A 24,520-nucleotide genomic window follows, 5' to 3' on the forward strand; every position below is an offset into this window, starting at 1 on the left:
TCTAGCAGGACAAGCACAGAGATGAGTCCACTGTCAGAGGCCATAAGAAGATCATTTGTAACCTTCACTAAAGCTGTTTCTGTGCTGTGATGAGCTCTGAAACCTGACTCAAACTCTTCAAATAAGCCATTCCTCTGCAGATGATCTGTTAGCTGTTTGACAACTACTCTTTCAAGGATGTTTGAGATGAAAGGAAGGTTGGAGATTAACCTTTAATAAGCTGGGTCAAGAGATGGCTTTTTAAGTAAAGGTTTAACTACAGCCAGCTTGAAGGCCTGTGTGTGGTACATATCCATTTGAGAGAATTTGATTCAATTCAGTTTTATTTACATAGCTTATTGTAAAGCTCCAAATTGCAACATTTTGATAGAAGCCAATTGAGTCTAATTACAGATTAAATGCTGTGTTGACAAAATCAACATTATCCAGAACCAACAGTTTCTTTATTACTGTCAATAACTCGCCGGTCTCCGTTTCTTCCTCAGTGAAAAGTTTTAATTCACACATTAATAATGTCTGCATATTTTCAATTGCGCAACATTAATCGTCTCCGTCCTTTTCTCACCCCACATGCCACTGCCATTCTTGTTCACAGCCTTGTTACTTCCCGGATTGATTATTGTAATTCACTTCTTTTTGGTCTTACTCAAAAATCCATCCACAAGCTTCAACGTGTCCAGAACTCTGCTGCCTGTATCATCACCAGGACCCCTTCTATCCATCACATCACTCCTGTCCTGCAGCAGCTTCATTGGCTCCCGGTCAAATATCACATCAATTTCAAAATACTGTTGTACACATTTAAGGCTATTCATCATCTCTCCCCTCCATATCTCTCTGATCTGGTTCAGATCACCATCCCATCTCGGTGTCTCAGATCTTCTTCTTCTCTTTCTCTCTCTGTCCCCTCCCCCCGTCTTGCCACCACGGGGAGCAGGGCTTTCAGCTGCTCTGCTCCTCGACTCTGGAGTTCCCTACCTCCTGATTTAAGAAATATCTCTTCCTTCTCTCTCTTTAAGTCCCAACTCAAAACTCACTTGTTCAAAATAGCTTATCCCACATAACCTCTCCACTCTATTTTAAATTTGTTTTATGTCTTATGCTTTTATGATTGTGTAAACTGCTTGCTTTTATGTTGCTTTTATTATTCTGCTGTGTACAGTGTCCTTGAGCGTTTTGAAAGGCGCTTTCAAATAAAATTTATTATTATTATTATTATTGTTATTATTATTGAGGCTGTCATTTTTAGCATCTAGATGGATGTTAAAATCACCCACAATTATCTGAGCTGAGCACTAAATTAGATAAAAGTCTGAGAAATCAGACAGAAACTCTCTGTAATGCCCAGGTGGGCAACAGAATAAAACTGTTTGACTTTTACAGCTAGGGTGGGCGAGGCTAAGCATCAGGGTTTGAAATGAATTACATCTCTGTCTGGGTTTTTGGTTGAATAAGAAGGTGCAGTAAAAAATTGCTGCCACACCCTCTCCTCGGCCTGTGCCTCAGGGATTCTGATAGTTAGTATGACTCAGGAGTGTTTATTCATTTAAACTAACATAATCATTCTGCTCTAACCAGGTTTCTGTGAAGCAGAGTAAATCAATATGTTAATCGAATATTAATTCATGTATAAAAAGAGACCTAATGTTTAATAATCCACATTTTGCTGTTTTACCCTTTGGTGCACTTGATGATACTAGATTGTTCTTTCTTTGTAATTTTTAATTTTAAATCATTTCTTGATGATTTTCTTTGGTGGTCTAGGACAGACACAGTCTCTATGTGGAATGGGGTTTAGGGGGAATGACAGGAGTTAATCTATGATGCTGCTTCCTGGTCCCAACTCTGGATAGTCATTTTGGGTAATTTAATAAATCTGGCCAGAAACGAGAGTTGCCCCATTCATAGTGCAATGGATTCATCTCTCCTAACATCAATAATCTATAAAGCCAGACAACCAGCAACTTAAGGAGAACATGCAGCGAAAGAAAAGTCATTGTTTCTGGAAAAGTTACACATGATTCAATATTCATTTTAGTGAACTCAGATTGATGTCACTACTGCTTGAATTATGATTTTCTGTAATTTGCCTTCATCTTCATTGCTGATCTGGCCCGTGGAACACAATTCACTATGGACACATCTCCAGTTCAGTGACTCTGACCTCCACCGGTGATAACGGGCTTCATTTAGTACAGTATCAGTAATTACTAAAGGAGTAGCTAAACATCTTACATACTGAGCAGAAAGAGCAGGGACAGGTTTAGAGTCCACGCAGAGGGAAACACTATGACATATTAAAAATATTGTATACTTTTTACCACAAAAGCGGGGATATTATGTATCAGATATTATGATGTCATAGTAATTTTACCCTACCAATCAGCAGGGTAAAATTACTCATGTGTAGCATTTATACACCTATAACAACCACACGCTAATTGAATGTAATGACAAAAGCCACACATTTTTATGCACAAAATGAATATTATCATGTTTCCTGGCAAACACCAAGCAAATGATCTATAGTGACATTTATATTACAGAGCATGACCTAAATATTACAGGAGATCAACAAAAATTGGCTATTTTTAATTCAACCAGCCCCCTATTTATCATCTTTCATATACACAAGATCTACCACAGTTATTTACTTCTCTCAGCATCATTAAGTGAATTGCTTTGACAACAGCATGAAAAGACCAAACAATACTACAGCATGTACTAGTTACAAAATTACAATAATCCAAGATAACAGATCCCAGATTTTCATCAGGATAATGATGAAATAATGAATACAGGATACATGATAGTTAGAGGAAGATCGTATTCTGACAGAATAAAATGACAAGTTGTCCATAGTTATTAGTGGAGTTTGCATAACACTGCTGCATGCAGCGTGTTTCTGTCACGGTTTGCCAGGGCAAGCTGTGTGAGAATGATTTAGGACCCAGGAAGCGGCAGCTCTGGTGCAAGTGAGTTTAATAAACAAAAGTAGATACAAACAGAAATGGCGAGGGTGAACATGAAACTCAGAAAACCTAAACTGTCAGGGTCCTGGGTCTGAGCGACCCAGGATCCCTGGGCAGTCATGGACTGGTGATATTGTATGTATATTTGGTGTTGCTGTCCCTCTTCTCCCTGTTTGCGTGTGTGTGTATATGTGTTTCTGCGGGCACCTTCAGACCTGGTGGGTGTGGCCCTGCTGGCGGACTGGCCACACCCGAAGCCACACACCTGCTGCTGATCAGGCCTCGTCGGGGGAGCTACTTAAGAGAGTCTTGGAGCTCCCACCGACGCGGGATCATTGCGTGAGACCCCACGTTAGTCACCCAGTTTAGGTTTTGTCGTTAAGTGCATGCCTGCCATTGTTAAGTGTGCTGACAGCTGCCGCTATTGTTCCCTGCAGGAGGTGCGTGGGAGGCATGAAGAGCAGCGAGCACCGGGAGTGCCGACACACGGGAGCAGAGAGCACAAGGAGGACACGACATGACGGACGGAGGATATGGACGGAGAGACGCAGACGAACCAGCAACTACCAAGACAGAAGACACGACTTAAATACACTCAGAGAAACACAGGGAGATTACACACAGGTGGGGGACACAGCTGGGAGTGATTAACGTGACGAGACAAGGAAGGCAAACTGAAAGCACTCACATAAGACGCAGACCTTCACAATAAAACAGGAACTTACACATGCACGTAATGACACAGACTCAGAGACGTGGACTAACACAGAGACCCTACTACACTAAAGGGGATACACAAGCAGGGATGACACCAAACAGAGGGAGCACAACTAAACCCTGGTAAACCAAAACACAGTCATAATACATAAAACTATCAAAAGTAAAAGTACAACAACCAAAAACACTGTGTCACTGACCCAGGACCATGACAGTTTCAGCCTGTTCTGCCTCTTATTTGTTTAATAGTGTTCTCTACCAAACATATTGACCAAACATATTGGTTGAATGGTGCGCTGTACAGGATATTCCCAATGACAATGTATCAACTGAAGGCTTCCAAACTCTTCGAGCTGACATGGAAAGCTCTGCAATTGATAAGCAGTTCTTGTTAAGAACCCACCAGTTGTTAACAACATAACCTTCTGCACTAACTCCACTGTCCCAGCTCAGACTCTCTGCTACCCAAATAACAAGCCATGGGCGACTAATGACATCAAAGACCTCCTCAATAACAAGGGGATATCTTTCAGAGTGAGAAATAAAGTGGAGCTGAGAATGGGATTATTGAGCGGCAAGATCAGAGAAACTAAGAACAATAATAGGAGAAAGCTAGAGCAGAAACTCCAGCAAAACAGCAGAGAGGTCTGGAGTGTCATTAAGGGTATCACTGGATTCAGGCCATCCAATAGAAGAGAAGCTGCTGGGGGACAGAGCCAGTGACTTGAATTTGTTCTTCAACTGATTTGATACTGCAGTTAATGCTCAGCTCCTACTGACTTACCTGTGGTGAGCCTGGAGTCCACAGCCACACCACTCTCTCCCTCTCTCTCCTTACTGCACCTTCACCTCCAGTGAAAAACCTGACACCTCTCCTCCACCCATCATTTTCACGTACGACCTCATTCAGAAACACTAGACTCTACTCAGGTAAGTATGCATGACCAGACAGGATGAGTCCCAGCACAAGTACACACTGCAATAGTTCCACTCGCTTAATATCTCTTAATACAGAGGGGCACCTAAATTTTTACATCAAATAGATGATAACCTGCATATGTGTGTTTTCTTTTTACGTTGTTTGTCCCCTGTGGAGAAGAAGTATGACAGTGATGACCAAAAACTCCTAGCCGTTAAACTAGCCCTGGAAGAATGGAGGCATTGACTCAAGAGGGCAGAGCAGTTATCACTGCAGAGGATGTGTAAAAGGGTGTAACTATTGCACTGTGCATTAGATGGAGGAGTTGTACAGGGAGATAACCACAGGCAGGAATGATTTCCTGTGTCGTTCAGTGGTGTATTTGGGTAATCTCAGTCTCTCACTGAATGTGCTCCTGTGACTGGCCAGCACATCACCGAGTAGGAGGGAGGTGTTGTCCAGCATTGTCCTTATCCTGGATAACATTTGCCTTTCTGACATCACCTTAATAGAGTCCAGCTCCATCCTCACAAGATCACTGGCCTTGCGGATCCGTTTATTAAGTCTGTTGGCATTTGCGACCCTCTCTATGCAACAGCATAGAGAATGTGTACTCCGAGGTATTTATAGTCCACCATGATGTCCACATCTACCCTCTGGACTGAAAGAGGGGTGATAAGAGATTTTTTAGGATTTTGGGATTTTTATTATGTTATGCTTAAAAGTACGTTTCATTATCTAAATGTGTTTGCTCTTTTCAGTATTCAGCTTAAACTCTGCAACTCTGTGCAGACTCCTAAATGGGGAAGTTACACAGGAAGCCTGCAGTTCTATTTTCTCTCTTCCTGTATGTGCTCTCTGAATAAAGACTCTTTCTTTTTACTACAGGGGCGCGAGTCTCCCTGAGTCTCGACCGTGTACACGTTAAACCTGTCCGAGCGTTTTTATTCTGACCTGAGTTGCATAACAGGAAAACTCCTGACAAGGGGTCACTGGTTTCCTGGTCCTCCTCAAGTCTACAGTCAATTCTTTGTCTTTGTCACATTGAGCTGCAGATGATTCTGCTTGCACCATGTTACAAGGGATTCAACCACTGCCCGCTACTCCATCTCTTCACCTTCACTGTTGCATCCAACCACAGCAGAGTCATGAGAAAACTTCTGAACATGGCAGGTTTCTTTGCAGTGAAGTCTGTGGTTTAGAGGACAGTCCCTTGTGGTGCCCCTGTGTTGCTGATCACCTTGTCAGACCCACAATGTTGAGGACACACATATCATCAGTCTTTTAAGACGTCAGAAGTCAGTAATCCTGGAAACAACTGGGATGTCGCATCTTTGCTACAGGAACGAGGCCTGACGTCTTCCACAGCACTGGGACCCTCTGCAGACTCAGACTTATCGTGAACAGTTTATGAAAGACTTCATAAAGCTGGGGGGCACAGGCCTTGAAGACACGGGGACTCACCCTGTCTGGTCCCGCAGACTTGCCTGCACCCATATGTTCTGGACACAAGAGAGGGGCTGAGCTGTCAATTAATCCCACCTGGTGGTGAGTTGGATCAGTTGACGCAGGAGGATGCTGGACAAACCTGGCACATCAAATGTATAGTAAGGCCAGGCAGAGGCCCTGGTCCGAATGGACCATGTCTAGCACCTCGACTGCCGAACCCCCTCACTGAGTTGCAGCCGCAAGGTGGTTGGTGCTTGTTGTGGTGGTAATCCCCAAACCAAATGGTGGACACCAGAGGTGAAGGGAGCCACAAGGCTGAAGAAGGAGTCCTTCTGGGCTTCTCCTTTATCCCACTGGCATGTCTTCTGTGGAGGAAGCAGAGTCTGGGGACAAGGGGAATGACTCTTCTATCTCAGGAGGTTAGGTCACTGAGGCAATTACACGCCTCCTTGGTTGCAGGGCCCCTGGGGTGGATGAGGTCCACCCTGAGTTCCTGTAGTCTCTGGATGTTGTAGGTCTTGACTGACACACCTCTGGAGACTTGCGTGGACATCAGGGCGGTACCTCTGAATGGGAACCACCACCCCAGTCTGCAAATCTTTAAGAAGAGGGACTGGAGGGTGTACTCCAACTATAGGGGGATCACACTCCTCCGCCTCCCTGGGAAAGTTTATGCCAGGGTGCTGGAAAGGAGAGTGTCCGTTAGTCAAACCTCGGAAACAGGAGGAACAATGCGATTTTCATCCTGGTCATGGATCACTGGACCAGCTCTTTATCTTCTCGAGGATACTTGAGGGCATATGGGAGTTTGTCCAACCAGTCTACATGTGTTTTTTGGACTTGGAGAAGGCATTCAACCATGTCTCTCGGAGTGTCAGTGGTGTGAGATGCTTCGGGAGTATGAGGTGTCTGGGACATTGCTATGGGCCATTCGATCTTTATACAACTGTTGCAAGAGCTTGGTCTGCATTGCCGGCAATAAGTTTGACTTTTTTCCAGTAGGTGATGGACTCTGCCAGGGCTGCCCTTTGTCACCGATTCTGTTCGTAATTTTTATGGACAGCATTTGTAGGCATAGCCAAGTGGTGGAAGGCTTTCCCTTGGGTGGTCTCAGGATCTCATCTCTGCTTTTCGCAGATGATGTTGTTCTGTTGACTTCATCAGGTGATAGCCTCCAGCTGGCACTGGAACTGCTACAAATCTGAGGCTATGGTCCTCAGCCGGAAAAGGGTGGAGTGCCCACTCATGATCACGGACAAGTTCCTGCCCCAAGTAGAGGAGTAAGTATCTCTGGGTCTTGTTCACGAGTGACGAGAGAAGGGAGCGGGAGATCAACAGACAGATTGGTGCTTCGTCTGCAGTGATGCGGACGCTGTACTGGTCCGTCATGGTAAAGAGAGAACTGAGTGTAAAAAGTAAAGCTCTCAATTTACTGGTTGCTCTACGTCCCTACCCTCAGCTATGGTCACAAGCTGTGGGTAGTGACTGGAAGAAGGACATGACACATACAAGTGGCAGAAATGAGCTGCCTTCGAAGGGTGGCTGGCCTCTCTCTTAAGCTGCTCATACACTGTGCGATTTTTTTCAGTCGTGTTATTCAGCTCCTGCTCAAACTGTACGATTGACTCGCAGGGGTTAGAAGTTCGTAGGTCAGGGTCAGGGTCTCACACTATACGGCCCGATGCTCTGATGCCACCTGAGTGCTCACACTGTGCATCTATAACATGAAGTGATAATATGAAGCTTATAACACAAAATCTGTCTCTCACTCTCCCCCTCTCTCTCTCTGTCTTTCACTCACACAGACACTGACCACCACCATTGCCTTTGCTAAATTGCTAATGAAAAACATTGACCAGGCAGCTGCAATTCAGCAGCAACGTCCATCCAACTCTTTTCATGGTTGTTGCGGTCGTGATAATTTTGTGAGGCCACATCGAAAAGGCTCGGACGAGCTTGCCAAAGTTCTACAAGTTGGGCCTCCATCGCTTGTGTCCAGATCACACATCACTGCCATGCTGCTCCATCTTTTTCACCTCCATTTCTGTGTTTGTCCATGCGCAGCGTGAGGGGTTGCGTTGACACCCTCACAAGGGGCTACAGGATTTCAAACAGGTTTGATTTTCTTGAGACGATATGATTGCTTATCGGGAGCTGGTCGTGAGGTGTTAATCGCTTCTCATTACCCCATGTATACTACACGATGATGCACAACTCACGATTAAGGCGAAACTCAGGCCGATCCCCAAAACGACTGAATAATCATCTCTAAATGGGCAAAAAATTGCACAGTGTATGCCCACCTTTAGAGATAGAGTGAGGAGTTCGGCCATCTGAAGTGGCTCAGAGTAGAGCCGCTGTTCCTCCACATCAAAAGGAGCCTGTTCAGGTGTTTTGGGCACCTGACAAGGATGCTTCATTTACAGATATAAATGGGTATTACCTGCATAGCAATAAAAATGTATGCCATGTCTTCAAATTATACTGCCAAAAGGAAGCATGTATAGTGTAAAGAACCACCAAGGTTCTATGAAATTCTATGAAAGTTCAACTGATCCAGTTGAAATTATCCATATTAGCTGAGCCCTGCATTTGCCCCAGATCACTGACAATTACCCAGCTTAAAATGTACAATGGATTTTGGATGTTATGGATGTTAAATGTGAAAAGCCTATGTGACCTCCTAGAGCTACCACATTCACAAGATCTTCAGAAAATCTTATCTCTGACCTTGAGGTTGAGGCCACTGAGATTCAAACTTGTTAGAGATTTTTAATAGATACACATATGGTATTTTAAAAGTCCTGGGTGACATCTTTCTCAAGTTATCGTGGTAACAAGAGTTTTAGAAACATGACCTTGAGGTCAAAGTCCTTATGAGCCTGTGTGCAAGTTCCTCACCAACAATTGAATCTGAACACTACCAACAGCTATCTACTATCTCAGAAACCAAAATGCACAACAATGACATTCAGAAACCAAACACTCAAGGAAGAACAGAGCAGAATGTGGAAAAAACAACAGGACATAGGGTTGTTCACATGCTGGCTACAAGGGACAGCAAACACACCCAGAGCCCAGGATACCAGCCGACACAACCAAGGGGTGGCAGGGGTGGCACCCATCCCCGCCACCCCTGCCATCTCCTGGCAGAGCAGAAGGTGCCCACCCCATCCCAGATGGGTGAACACAGGACTCATACACAAATTCCGCCAGGAAGACCCCGGACATGCACCGTGCTGGCCAACACAGCACACGGGGGAGCAAAAGGAATGGGCAACAAGAAAAGGGGAAGTCCCCATGCATTCATGACCTACATCAATCCATTCCAGCTAAGGCAGAAGGGGGAGGCACAGTGCCTCAGGCAGCGATCTTTTAGTCTCAGTAAGGACTCAGTTTCAGGACCAATATTCCCCTGCTCACCTGCCAACTCTCTCCAGCTCAACAGCCTTACCTGCAGTCTATTTCCATTTTGACTTATAATCTGCCCCTAAGTAAATAAAATCGTAACTCTTCAATATATGTTTGTGTCCTGTTCTTGGTTCCCTTTTGCCTGGCTGTGGCAGTCAAAGAGTTAGTAATGGAAGGCCATGAGTAAGTAACTTGTGACTGTAAGTTAGAAGAGTGTTGCCAAAGATATTGGTTATTGCATTTCCAAACCTTTCTACACCATTGCCATCAGTTATTGATATTGGGTTATGTATTAATAACTTGTGGCCACAAGAGCTATGTATTGCAACAATACATGTTTTTTCCACTAATGTCAGCAGAGGACTCCTTACCCTCTGCTTACATTAGCTACCTTACTCAAACACATCTTTATTTTGTGAGAGAATTCCTCCATCTTCGGTCTAACTTTGTTAATGAATAAGGTCATGACCCTGAAAAATCAATGTCCTAAAGAAAGAGAGAACAGCAGAAAGGAGGAAGGCTTGAGAAAAACAATATCACGACAAGGTTCCCAAGGGAGTAAACAACAAATGCATTAGAAGAAATAAGGTAATTATATAATAACATGGCATGCTATTCATATGGTTAGATGGGATACAAGTGGTACAGTGCAGAAAGGTAGTGAGGGTGGTGGTTGAAAGTACCTGGTGATATCCAAGTCAGGAAACAGACTTAAGATATAGTTAGGGAGTGGGGCAGAGTGGAAGATGCTTTTGTCACACTCCACTGAGGAATAGTGTCGGGGGGAGGGCACTTTGTCACTTAGTTTGTTCACAGTGCTGTAAACTGGCTCAGGAGGCCTATATTGAAGCGAGAGACAAGAGCAGAGAGGTTAGTGTCCAGAGGCAGAGGTGGAATAGAGGTGGAGTAGATGGAGTACAATAGACTGAGATAAATACATACGTGAAAGATGGGAAGGAAACACATAACGCACCTTGAGATGTGGCTAAAAGGGGAAAAAATACTGTACACACTGAGAAGTCTTACTGGTCAAAACACCAAACCAACGGGTGTCATGCGTTGCACACTTACTAATTTATAGTAACACAAATTTTTACTTAATTACAAACTTAAATGGTCAACAATTCACTTCCACAAATCCACTTGATTTCTTATTGAGTAATAGTGTCACTTTGATCCATATCCTCCACAGATTTATATATTTACACATTTATACTTTGTTAGGTACATCTGTTCAGTTGCCTATTGTAATCACATGGCAGCAAATCAGTGCATATAAGCATGCAGCTGTGGTCAAGATGGTCATTTTAAGTTGATTTTAATTACTTTGAACATAGCATGGTTGATAGCGCCAGACAAGCTGGTGTCAGTGTTTCAGAAACACTCCTGGGTTTTCCTGCACAGCCTAGGTTAAAAATAGTGCTATAGCACTAGTATAAAGTGCTGGTCAAGTTACGTGAAAAAAGTAATTAGTTACTAATTACTAATTAGTTCTCCAAAAAAGTAATCCTTTTACTTTACTGATGACTTATTTTCAAAAGTAATTAGTTACGTTATTACTTAGTTACTTAATTACTTTTTAAAAACATGATACACAACCTGAATACGTAATAAACCAATAGACCCCTCAGCCCAGTTCTGTTTTTTTCTGCATAACCCATCATATAAAATTGAATCAAATGAAAAAATCTCTTTTCAAAACTTGTTTTATTAATTTAAATCTTTTTAACTTTTACTTTTTCCAAGTAACGAGTAATCAGAAGTAACGTGTTACTGCCCATCTCTGCTAGTATATCTATATATGATTCCTGCTAATGGTTAATCGTATATAATTCGAATCAAATATAATTAAGTATAAATCAAATTAATATAGTGAAGGAGAACATGTAACACATTTAATGGAATAACTGTAATGCTTGAATTTTGACCAGCTTTTTGTGTTTGTTGAGATTCAAAGAGGAAGTGCAGTAGAGTCTAAGGAGCTTGAAAAAAAAGCCTCTGGACTTCTTTAAGTTGCCTGAAGATGTTTCACCTCTCATCCGAGAAGGTTCTTCAGTTCTAAGGTCAAATGGGTCCTAGGGGAGATTTAAGTCCTAGGGTACACACGAGCCATTTACATGAACAAATTGGAGTCTATTAGATAGATATGATACAAACCACTGCAGTAAAGTGCCTGTAATACCTACAGCATGCTCTAACCACTCTAATAGGATATGATGGTCAACAGTATCGAACACTGCACTGTCCACAAATTATATCAGTTTCCATTGAAACCAGCAACCATTCAGTCCTAAGGACAGTATATGTTACTCCAAGATAACGAGTGATATTCTGATCTCAGCTCTTCACTAGAATTTCATTAAAGGACAAAACACATCAATGGCATTGTTGAGAAAGGCAGGATTGAAAGAGACTGAATTCTGCCAACTCATCGCATGTGACAGAGGGTAAAAGGACTTTTATGTTTTAAAAGTGATATAGATTGCTCAAGCAGAGTTCTCAGATATGTGCTTTTGCTAAAAGTAAATTGTAAAAAAAAAAAGTAAAGGTAAATTTCCTAATCAAAAATGTAATCAAAGTATAAGTCTAATTAATGAGAAATGTAGTTTGCAGGAATGTAAAAGATAACAAATGTGTCCCTATCCTCTTATTATTGTGATGGTCCTGAGTCTGTGGACTCAGCAGTTTTGTTTTGATTGTTATTATCTTTAGTTTCTGTTTAGTTCTGGTTATGATTTTCTAGTTTTTAGGTTTTGGTTTCTGTGTTCCCTCTGTACTGTTTTAGTATTGTGTCTCTGTGTTCTGGTCATTTCCTGTTTTATTTTGACAGTACCATGTCCTACGTCAGTGTGTCTAGCTTTGCTTCCCTTTGTCTTGTTATGTCTAATTAATCCCAGCTGTGTCTCCCTCCTGTTTCTTATTCCTTGATTACTCCTCTGTATATTTAAGCCTGTGTTTGCCTTTGCCCTTTGTCGTGTTGTACCTCCTCCTGTGTGTAAGTCTCTCTGTGTTTCTAGTTTCCTGTTGTTTGAGTTTTCAGTTCCCAGTGTTTTGTTTCTAGTTTCCATTTTTTCTAAGTTTAGTTTGTTTTTTGTGAGTTTATATTGTGCACTATTTTCCCAGAAATAAAGCTGCCGCCTTTAGTTTTACCTTCCATCTATGAGTCAAGCATTTGGGTCCAATCCTGCCTGCCACACACCTTCACATGACAATTATACATGATTCTCCATGAGAAAAATGGTATGTTGCAATGGTTAAATGCAGAATTCATTTTGCTGATAATCATGATAATTGCTTAGTACTGATCAGAATATTATCAGGTATAACTTTAATCAAATGTACTAAATGGCCTGTTTTGTGACTGGATGTAACAATGGGTGAGGCCAGATGTCATCTCAGCAGATGTGACGTCCAAAAGGAAAGGGGGAAGAAACGAGAACCGGGTATAAAAGTTTTTCATAGAAGAGAAGTTGTTGATCCCTCTGTTTCCTGTGAGATGAGCAGAACAGCAGATTGGATCTAAGAGTTCAGTTAGAAATCAAAGCTGGGATGCCGGAGGGATCAACCACTGGCTGAACCGTGGACTTACAATTTGGTTTGATATTTATTGGCTTCTCTGCTCATTTCTGATTCGTCATCAGTTCTTATTGGGTTCTCATTGGCTCTGCTTTGAGATTCACCACCATCTCTAAGCAGCATACCCAACACATTACATTCATGCAAATTAATTGCATTCATGCGGTCAAATGTTGGAGCTATTTCCCCTATTTGTTGTGATCAGTTTTGGAAAAGAAAGTAATGTATTACGCAAAACAAGCTTCTTTAAAGCAATACAGTACATTACTTACCCATATGGAAAAGATATATATAAATCTTATAAAGTTTGTATCTGTCTTGTGTGAAACTTGTATGAAAAGCATACAAGAGTGAAAACAGATATAAGATCCCTTGAAAAATTATATAAATGAAACTTGTATGTTTTGGATACTTACTAAAACAATATATGAAAGTAATGAGAAAGTGGCCACTTTCATGAGTAAATCATATACGCCTTATATGATTCACTATATGAAGTAGGCCACATCTTATGCAAGTCTTTTATAAGTTTTTACTATTTCTTTTCCATATGGGTAATTATTCCCAGGAGAAAGTAATTTGTTATACTACTATTTATGTTATTTTTGTGTTTCAATGCATTGCCTCATAGTTACAATTTAAAAATATAAACTTTTATGCTACAGTCCCACACACCAACACAAATAGTATGAATACAACACCAACAGCACAAAGCAAAGATGAAAACCAGCAAAAAGAGACTTTAAAGTGCCACAGGGATTCTACCTGAGAAATATATTTTAACATCATTCTGGGTTCTTAGCTACCCTTAGCATTAGCATGCTTCCAAAGTGCTGAAGTTGTGTTAGCGGCATAATGCAGTTGTTTCTGTTCTGGACACAGTTTGCACTGCATTGTGCTCTTGTCCTTTTTTAAAAATAAAAGTAATGGGTGTATCCATGCTGCAGACTGCACCATTATATTCTGCCTCTTGCATAAGAACAGAAATAAGCTGGTTGTAGCGTGAGTGCAAGTGGAATCGATAGAAAATCAAAGTAACAATTCCAGAGGAATTAAACTACTGGGAACTACTTGACTTCCATCCCTACATTCCAAGGGATGCTGGGGAAATGAATTTCTCCGAACCAGATTGTTGACACTGAACGTGACTCTTTCTTTTGCCAGTAAGCTAAAGAAAGAGTCATGTTCAGTCTTGGCTAGCTGTGGAACTACAGAAGTAGCTGAAGGGTACCACCACACCAAACAGAATGTTTTCTGATTGGTAACTGAAGCAAAAACTTGTGTGTTGGAAGAGTTCGATGACATCATGGAGAAAGACTTTCAGTCTTCCTTGAAATGATTCTATCAAACTGTCAGATGGGACTCAGAAGGTGCAAGCGGTGCTCTATTCACAAGGTGTATAGTGGGGCGTTGCTGACCTCAAATGAAGACGTAATCGGACGATGGAAAGAATATTTCAAGGAACTCCTCGATACCACTGACACTGAAGCAGAGTCTTGGGATGAGGGGGATGAATCGCCCATCAGATCATGGTATTTGTATTTGTATAGTGCTTTTCTAGTCCCTAAGGACCCCAAAGCGCTTTACACATCCAGTCATCCACCCATTCACACACTGGTGATGGCATTGTAGCCACAGCCACCCTGGGGAGCACTGACAAAGGCGAGGCTGCCGGACACTGGCACCACCGGGCCCTCTGACCACCACCAGTAGGCAACGGGTAAAGTGTCTTGCCCAAGGACACAACGACCAAGACTGTCCAAGCCGGGGCTCAAACCGGCAACCTTGTGATTACAAGGCGAACTCCCAACTCTTGAGCCACGATCGCGCGGTCATGGTGAAGAGAGAGCTGAGCATAAATGTGAAGCTGACAATTTACAGTCAAACTACGTCCCTACTCTCACAGATGGTCAGAAGCGCTGGGTAGTGACAGAAAGAATAAGATCACAGACACAAGCGGTGGAAATTAGCTTTCTTCGATAGGTGGGTGATCTGTCTCTTAGAGATAGGGTGAGGAGTTTAGCCATCTAAATGGAAACCTTAAGGTATCTCAATACTGCATAATCATATTTCAACTAGGGGTGGGAAATTAATTTTAATTAAGATTATTTAATCTGAAAAAAGTAACGCGTAAAAAAAAAAACGCATTTAATTGCACTTTGCATTCCAAGCAAAGGGGAACTTTTGTCAATGCACGATTTCCTGCTATACCGATTACACTGATGCACACATCAGAGCTATAAAGAATCAGATGAAAGTGGTTTGCTAGGACTGATCAGAGGCAAATTTCATTTCAAAAGACTACTGGAAGACTAATGGATTGCTCTGGACTGTAGACCACTATAAGTGGTAGAAGATAGGAGGTTAGAAAATGTGCTACAGTTAGCGTAAGGTGATCCGACTTTCCAACTGCCGCGCTAAAAGACTATTTCAAGTCAAATCCAACAGCTTTATGACACTGAAAACCAAAATTAGATGCATTACAAACTCAACTGTCTATTGAGGACATTGAAGACATCTACCTATTCGGCACCATGATAATGGGGCTCTTGCTGAACGGAGCTGGCTTGGCCCTGGTTTATCGGAAATTGAAGAAAACAGTGAATGCTGTTCAAAACCCCACAAGGCTTGCCGCTTTGATCGAAATGTGGGAAGAGCTGTGAGTACTCAGACTGTTCTTACTGAACATAATATGAGAAAGATCTTGGAGGAGCTCACGGCTCTTAAACGGGAGATTAACCCGGAGACCATTGACAGACGCTAAGAACAACTGTAAAATTGATGCAGTCTGTTCGCTCTAAAACATCATATCCATCATCTTTCATTCGGCCACACCCCCACCCCAACGGCGCCAGCTGGATGCTCTTGAAGGTTGACACGACGAGAACAACAACAATTCTTTCAAGAGATATGAGAACGAGAACGAACTGTCTCTCTTGGTCGATCCCTCAAAGCCACCTGTGTAGGCTGCGGACTGTTGCTCTTCGCCTGATGGGCGAAAGGACACTTTCTCAAGCTGAACTCAGGACACACATACTGACACGTACGCACACATGTACACTGATACTGACACACCCTCACCATCACCCCGCCTTCCCCGAATCCAACGCCTCCTCACATGCTTACCTCCCATCCGATGTGGACAGCAGTCCAGCCGGAGGCGCAATCACAAGATTGCGGCGTCCCAGTTGCAGCTGTGCATGTTGGCATACTCCCCCATGTTGCTTGTCTTGTGTTTTTATGGTGTTATGATGTGATGATACTTGTGCTTTTTATGTGCTGGAGTTTTTATCTTCTCCTCATGCTGAGTCCTCTTAAAGATCAGTATGAGCAGAAATTCTGTTTTTCTCCTGATCTGACCTTTTTTTTTTACACATTTCATTGTTTTTCGTTTTGCTACCTAGCCTGACCTGTCTCCCCAGCGTGAAGTTGTGTATTGTATGTACGGTCAGAAAGATTTGTCATATCAGTTGCAGGCAACTGATATGACAAATGAATGCATTTATCCAATCCAATCCTAAGTGTCTTTGAGCAAGTTAATTAACCCCAAGTTGCTCTCTGATGTATTCATTGTGAATGTGTGTCAATGTTAGAAAAGACTCTAACAGTCAGGTTTAGAGTGCAGTCAGATTTGGAAAAATTGTGCTTGTATGAATGGATGAAGGTTGTATTAACTTCTTTGAGTGCTCGAGCAGAGTTGGAAAGTACTTTGAAAAAAGCAGCACATTTTCCATTTAAAGACCTGTATAAGGCTAAATATATGCTGTATACATTCAAAATTGTACAACTACCAGAGTACTGTGAAGTCTGTTCCTTTCACGACTGCTTCTAAGGATATTATTGGTCACTCCTCATTATTTCATAGTGAGGAGACAGGGTTACTAAACAAACAACAAATTACACACACCAACTGGAAGAAGATCACAGACTCAGTAGGCAGATGTAGACTGAGATAAGTAAATACAGTTGGTGTAGAAAACACCATATGCATTTTCTCCTAGCGTTTATAAAGCACCAGCTTTATAAAGAAACATCTCCAACAAGCATAATTTATCTTTATGGATGATTTACCATCCATTATGGATGAACAGTTTCTCTGAGTAGCAGTGGGTACTTATGAGCCACTATTCTGCAAAAACGATAGAATTAGTTTCTTACAGCTGATTTATAACAACCCTAAAAGATCAAGTGATCATGAGAATATCATATGACAAAACATCAGTCTCTGTGAGCAAAGCAGAGCACTTAGTAGATGCATTGTTTTATAGTTCATCTTTGCTAAGCACATCACATTTGAGCCTTTAGAAATCTGTTTTACTGCTCTGACTCAAACTTTACTATGTCAGCACCATAGTAACGTGGTTTGATTATACCACAAACAATAAACACAAGTACACTGCTTGAAAAAATTAAAGGAACACTTCTTAATCAGAATGTAGCATCAAGTTAGTTAAACTACTGGGATATTGATCCGGTTGGTTAAGTAGCAGAGGGGGGTGTTAATCAGTTTCTGTTGCTTTGGTGTTCATGACATTAACAACAGTTGCAACAACACAACAACTCCCCCAACACAGGAATGGTTTGACAGACAGAGGACACTGACACTAACACTGACAGTGTCCTCAGCAGTGTCAGAAGGAGGCGGTTACTTTACAGAGCCATAGACGGTCGTTAGCCCATCAGCAGGAAGCGTATCTGCCACAGCCCAACAAAATGACTTCCAGCAGGCCACAGGTGTGAATGCCTTTTACTTCATTAGGGTGGCCCGAGGTTCACCATGAACACATGTGACAGATGTGAAAGAGTCTGAACTAATGAGTAACATTTTGAGCTGGTCCAATAAAATTTTGGCAAAGTCTGCATCATTTTTATCACTCTGAATTTTGGTGTGTCTTTGAACTCAGTCCTCTGTAGGCTAATCATTTTAATTTCATCAAACAGTGTGACATCCTTTCATTCCTAACACCATGTCTGTGCAGTTGTAGTCCATGACTTTTTTACCATTGAGATCGGATGTGTTTCCAAAATGTTCCTTTAATTTTTTAAACAGTGTACTCCCACAGAGTACACTGTTTAAAATAGAGTTTTGATGGCTTTTCAAAATTGCACACAAAGACAGATCAGGACAAGCGGGAGAGACAGCAGGAGCAAGGTGGAAAGAGTTTCTACCTGTAACTTTGGTAAGCTAAAGTCAATCATTAAAGAATGTCATATTGTAAGGAGGAGGTAATTAAAGACAAAAGAAAAACCATCCAACCTGTTTACATCCTCTTCCCTCAGAAAGTGCGCAGAGAGGGGTGAATAACTCCTAGGGGAAGCCACAGGCAGGTCGGACTTGTAATGCAGAGAGCCAGTGTTGATAGGGGAAGAGACGTGATTTTTCATGGGAGGAGAAAAAGCTGCAGCACAACACAGCAAACAGAGTAACAGATGACTAAACAGAGAAGATGAGAAACTGACATCTGGAAGACAGTTCTGCATGTACTGTGTATATCACAAATCTTATGAAATAAACAGGAACATATTCGACTGAGTAAAGCTTGCTGCAGTCTGGTTCTCCATTTTCTAATGATATTAACTACAGACTAATATAGTTCATAGCAACTGCATAACAATCTATTCCATAAGACTTACACTGCATGTTATCAGGAGGCCCATAGGGATCTGATAGATACACACTGGTGGGTTTCCCCACCTTTAAAGTGACCACATCAGACGTGTTCTTCAAAATGCCCACAGCCTCTTCATGAGAAACGTCCTCCAGACTGTAGTGGTTTACCTGTGCAGACAGATATAAGAGTTCAGAGGCGATCTTTTCTTCTTATTGCTCGTTTGTGAAGAGTCCAACAAGCTCCCTGCCTCCATGAGAGTGGATTATGACAGATGGTCTTCGGATGAGAACACACCCGCAGAGAGGTAATTTAATTAGGGGATGATTAAGCAAGACAGATGCCCTCCTAGAGAGACGACTTGTTGTTAACCTACGGAGACAGCAGGCTGCTTTCACAGAGTGTGGCAGACACGTCTCACTACAGTATGATGGCTGCCTGGTTAATGTACAGTTCACATTTTAACCTGATTCATGGAACCACTGAATCTGCTGAACAGTAATCACAATATTATCATGATTACAATTCATTCAATTTACTAACAAGCTCCGAATCCTTATGATTTAGGATTGTAAGGCAATGATGAAATAATGACTCCCATTATGACTCCCACTGCATACTGAGTAAGGCTGACTTCTAACTAAAATTAACTTGGTTGTATATTATCAGCCCTGCGACAGACTGGCGACCTGTCCAGGGTGTACCCCGCCTCTCGCCCTATGACAGCTGGGATAGGCTCCAGCGCCCCCCGCGACCCTGGAAAGGATAAGCGGAAGCGAATGGATGGATGGATGGATGGTATATTATCACTAACCAGTAAAGCTTCAGCTTAAATCAATATTTCCATTTTGGATGTTGAATTTCACCACGTCTGTATTTTAAGCCAGGAGATGTTTGTGCAAAGTTTTGTCATTTTTAGTATATGAAATTATTTATAGATTTAAGCTGTAATGGCTGCTATTATCTTGACAAGTATTTATTACTTGGCGTGCTGCGGGGAAACGCCTGTTCTAACCACTGGTGACTATTTTAAACCTAAAGCAACAAAAAAATATTGCAGTATCAGTGTGTAATAATAGAGTAAATACACTGGTTCTTATATAGCACTTTTCTACTCTATCTGAGCAGTCGAAGCTTTTCACATAAGTTGCCATTCACAATCACACAAGCATATCTAACATTCACAGAAATTCATACACTGACGAATGCAATGGAAAGCAACTTGAGGGCAGTATCTTCTCCAAGGCACACAGACTGGATCAGGCAGGGATCGAACCACCAACCTTCCAATTAGCAGATGAGCCTTAGTGTTGCTTATTCAAACTGTGTTTATTTGGCACAGTTCTCCAAAAGTTGAATCTGTTCATCTGGACGTTTTCAGTGGGAGAAACGTTTCGTCACTCATCCAGGTGACTTCTTCAGTCTCAGCTGACTGCAGGTTTCCAATCTTATAAACAGTACATTTGCATAATGACTGAAACCAGCCCACTGAAGGAACAATGTGCTGTGAGGTCAGTTCCTTCATCATAATTATCCAAATTCTCATGACCATTGATCAACAACCACTGATCAATGGCCGTGAGTCCCATTCACAGAGAGTTGGGGAATGGCTGCAATCACAGCATTGTAAGATGGTGACAGATGGACCCTTAGGCCCCCTCCTCGATTCAGAGATGGTCTTTCCCTTTTCACGTAAATGGCCTCCTTGACTCGGCGCTCAAACCAGCGTTCCTCCCTGTCCAGGATGTGTACATCCTCATCATAGAAAGAGTGTCCACTGGCCTGTAGGTATAAATAGACTGCAGAGTCCTGGTCTGACGAGGTAGCTCTGCTGTGTTGTAGCCAGAGGTTGTTTGTTTTCCCCGATGTTTAAATCCTGGCAATCCTCCTGGCACTTAACAGCGTACACTATGTTACTCTGTTTGTGTCGGGGGACCCGATCCTTGGGGTGGACCAGTTTTTGGCACAGCGTGTTTTGGGGTTTAAAAGCCACAGAGACCCGGTGTTTAGAAAAAATGCGTCTCAACTGCTCCGATACTCCTGACACATATGGGATCACTACAGGTTTCTGCTTAGGCAGCGGTTGTCCTTCTCTCCTGGATCGGCTGGAGCTTTCTTTTGGCGCCTTCCCAGCTTTGACCAAAGTCCAGCTGGGATAACCACATTTACTCAGGGCCTTCTTGATGTGATGTTCTTCTGCTTCCCTGGCCGCTGTGTCAGTGGGGATGGTGTTGATCAGTGGTTGTTGATCAATGCTCATGAGAATTTGCATAATTATGATGAAGGAACTGACCTCCCAGCCCATTGTTCCTTCGGTGGGCTGGTTTCAGTCATTATGCAAATGTGCTGTTTATAAGATTGGGGAAACCTGCAGTCAGCTGAGACTGAAGAAGTCACCTGGATGAGTGACGAAACGTTTCTCCCACTGAAAATGCTACGTCCAGATGAACAGAATCAACTTTTGGAGATTTACTTACCTGGATGATTGAGCATGCATCAAGACATTTGGCACAGTTCTTAAGGAAAACATCTCCTCCACCAGATTTTCAATGTAATGTAACACTTTGCATTTAATAGAAATCTTTTTATGTTTACATATTAATATGTTGTTTTTAGTATGATGCTCTCTTGAAACAGAAAGATGAGTAGCTGTGAGTACCTAGCACTGCCTCATCTCAGAATGTTTTTCTAGATCAGCTAGGATAAAAACTCAGTTTTCCTTGTCAATTAGTGGGGAAAGTTATGAGTGGGAATTCTTTGTCTAAGGCTGACTTAAATGAAGTTGAGGGTGATGTTTTTGAACTGCCTGAAAATAGCTGGTCCCTGCTGCTGTTCCTGCTCCCAGTGTGGCTAAGGTCCAACCATTCCCTGCGCCCGTAGCAGTTCCTTGGGTGAGGGTGGCTAGGATTCAACCGGTCCCAGTTCCTACTCCCAGGGTGTTTCAGACCCAGCACTCTTCTGCACCCCTACTTGTCCTTAGGGTTGGAGTAGCTGGTGTCCAGTTAGTTTCTACACCTGTCCCAGTTCCCATTTGTAATGTTCACAAATGCTGTGATGGGCTCTGAAACCTGACTAAAACTCTTTAAACAAACCATTCCTCTGCAGATGATAAGTAGGCTGTTTCACAACTTTCAAGAGAAAAAGGAAGATTGAGATTGTTTATAATTAGTTAAGACAGCTGGATCAAATGATGGCATTTTAAGTAACAGTTTAACTATTGGTCTTAGGCCTGTGGTATGTAGCCAATTAATAGATATTACAGTATGGAACATGGTATCAAAAGTAGCTGTGCACAATGTCATGTCTGTGAAATGGTTATGACAATTTTTTTCTCTAATTATTAAAATTTAACAGTAAATGGACTGATTCTTTTCTACTCTCCTGGAGCACTCAAAGCGCTTTTTACAACATGCCACATTTACTTGCTCAAGGATACTTGGCATGCAGACGTGAGGAACCAGTTCCAACTACTAACCTTCCAATCAGTAGATGACCTGCTCTGCAGCCATCCCACAAACTTACAGCATCAGGTAATCCCAGGCAGTCTCCCATCCAAGTACTAACCAAGCCCAACCCTGCTTAGCTTCTGAGATCAGACGAGAGCGGGCGTGCTCGGGGTGGTATGACTGTAAGCGTGCCACTTGCGACCATAGCACATACCATTTGTGAAGTAATTCATGAAGTCATTACTAATTAAGGATTTCTGGCTCAGCAATACTCTGACTTTTTGTCACCCTGGCTACAGTACTGAAGAGAAACCTGGGGTTGTTGATTAATGAATAGTAAGATGGTCTAGCTTTACAGAAGGCTTTTTTACAGAGCAGCAAACTATCTTTACAAGCTAAATGATGATCTTATAAATTAAGATCGCCATTTCTTCTACAGCCTACATTTATCTGCTTTAAGGTGTGCATTTGAGAATTATACCTGGGAGTCAAATATTCCCTTGACTTTTAGTTCAGGTAGCTGCTCTGCACTGTGTTGGCACATGGCATTTAAGATAACAGTGGATTAATTATGTCCTTAAACTTCTATTAAACGTACTGCCCATGCTTAATCCATTATTGTAAATTTAAATGTTAATAGGAAATGATTAGAGATGGGTTTCAAGAAAATACTGCTAAATGTTCAGTTTCTATGCCATACGTCAGAACAAGATCTACAGTATGAAAGTGGTGGGTGGTAGGTCGGCCTAGCATCTTGCGGGCCGACCTTAGTAGTTTGCTCTGTTGCAGCCCCTTTGTTTTGCAGGACTCGCTGACGCCAGTCTTGCTTCTGGCAGAAAGATGGCTAGAAAAAACTCCTGAATTGAGCACTTGGTGAAATCAAATAGAAGAAAAACAAGGATTCATCGGGCTCAACCTGTGAAAGAGTGGTTCTGGGAACATGAGACATCATTTTCACACAAGGATTGGCCACCACAGAGTCCAGAGCTTAACCTCCTTGAGAATCTTTGGGAAGCGCTGGAGAAGGCTTTGCGCAATGGTCAGACTCTACCATCATCAATGCAAGATCTTGGTGAAAACTTAATGCAACACTGGATGGAAATAAATCTTGAGACATTGCAGAAGCTTATTGAAACAATGCCAAAGTGAATGCGTGCCACAATCAAAGCTAAACGCAGAGTGTGTGACCTTTTTTGGTGGCGACTTTTTTTTTTTGGCCAGGCAGTGTATAACAGTGTGTAAAGATAGTCTCGATATGATTGAGAATGTATGGTTACATTGTAACTGTGGTTCTCTGAGTGAAAGACTTCAGCTCTCTCCAGCTTCAGGCCACTCGGAGACGCGTTCCGATCAAACCATCAATGGTTTCATGTTTGCTCAGCTGTTTTATACGTGGCCAGGCTAACTAGAGTGTCTTAAAGAAGTATTCACACGGCATGACCAAGGGGGTCATTCCCCTTATATATCGATTATGTAACGGAGTGGAGCAATACTCTCACACAGAGAACCAAGGTTATAAGGTAACTGTACGTTCTCTGACATCTAGCCTCTATTACTTGATGAAGTTTATACCACTGTGATTTTTACTGTACAGTCATGCTTTAGTATTTTCTATATCATCTTTCTGTGTTTCAAGAGAGCATCAAACTAAAAACAACATCTTACTATTTAAGCAAAAAAGATCTTTATTAAATGATATTAAAAGTGTTAAATCACATTGGAAATCTGGTGGAGGAGATACTATACTCAAGAACTGTGCCAAATAAAGAACATTTTAAACACAGTTTGAATAATCAGCAGAGTTAAACAGTCCATAAGAAGTGGGCTAGAATTACAGTTTGATAGGATCCGAGTGTCTTGGGGCAGAAAAACACATACACAAACACATACAAACAGCAATTTGAGATTGTAAAGTGTTGCTATACCACTGGTAAATAGATTACAAATAACACCACACAATGCTCTGCAGCTGATATTGTGACTAAGACATTTTTAGATCCACAATGAATTAACAGGGGTTGAGAAGCCACACCTCTCATACTGGCTAAACAGTTGATAAATATAAGTTTTCAGTGAGCTTCATTAAAGCTCGTATACATCCAGAATTGTCATATATGTGTGTGCAATGTGGGTCTTATACGTGATGTTCATGCTGTTTCTCACCATTAATAATCTGTCTCCAACTTGCAGCCGGCCATCCTTTTGTGCCGCCCCACCATGAATAATTTTAGTTACATATATGCTGTTGTCACCAGGGATATGCTGGTTTCCCACTCCACCTGCAATACTGAAACCAAGGCCTGTGTGTGTATGTGTGTGTGTGTGTGTGTGTGTGTGTGTGTGTGTGTGTGAGAGAGAGAGAGAGAGAGAGAGAGAGAGAGAGTGAGAGAGAATGACAGTAGTTAGTTTAAGGATATGACA

General features: G+C 42.0%; 1 protein-coding gene and 1 pseudogene across 21 annotated transcripts in view; both read right to left on the bottom strand.

Annotated features, from left to right (window-relative positions):
* The window catches only part of dlg2 (discs, large homolog 2 (Drosophila)), a 173,942-nt gene that overhangs the window by 36,149 nt on the left and 113,273 nt on the right, over positions 1 to 24,520 (bottom strand). For 20 of the 21 annotated variants that reach the window (XR_001224178.3, XR_003221859.1, XM_005450494.4 and 17 more), the window contains 4 exons: positions 24,263 to 24,399; positions 18,679 to 18,823; positions 18,302 to 18,443; positions 10,152 to 10,307 (listed from right to left, as the gene is read on the bottom strand). Coding sequence is in view for 19 of the 21 variants with exons in the window: in XM_005450494.4 (XP_005450551.1) it covers positions 10,152 to 10,307; positions 18,302 to 18,443; positions 18,679 to 18,823; positions 24,263 to 24,399 (580 nt within the window). In the remaining 2 variants the exon portion in view is untranslated. The remainder of the gene's footprint in view (positions 1 to 10,151; positions 10,308 to 18,301; positions 18,444 to 18,678; positions 18,824 to 24,262; positions 24,400 to 24,520) is intronic. The other variant, XM_005450501.4, reaches the window with a different exon arrangement.
* Positions 22,169 to 22,287, bottom strand: LOC112848091 (uncharacterized; annotated as a pseudogene).

This window comes from Oreochromis niloticus, linkage group LG10 (assembly GCF_001858045.2).
Source record: "Oreochromis niloticus isolate F11D_XX linkage group LG10, O_niloticus_UMD_NMBU, whole genome shotgun sequence".
Classification (NCBI taxonomy): Eukaryota; Metazoa; Chordata; class Actinopteri; order Cichliformes; family Cichlidae; genus Oreochromis; species Oreochromis niloticus.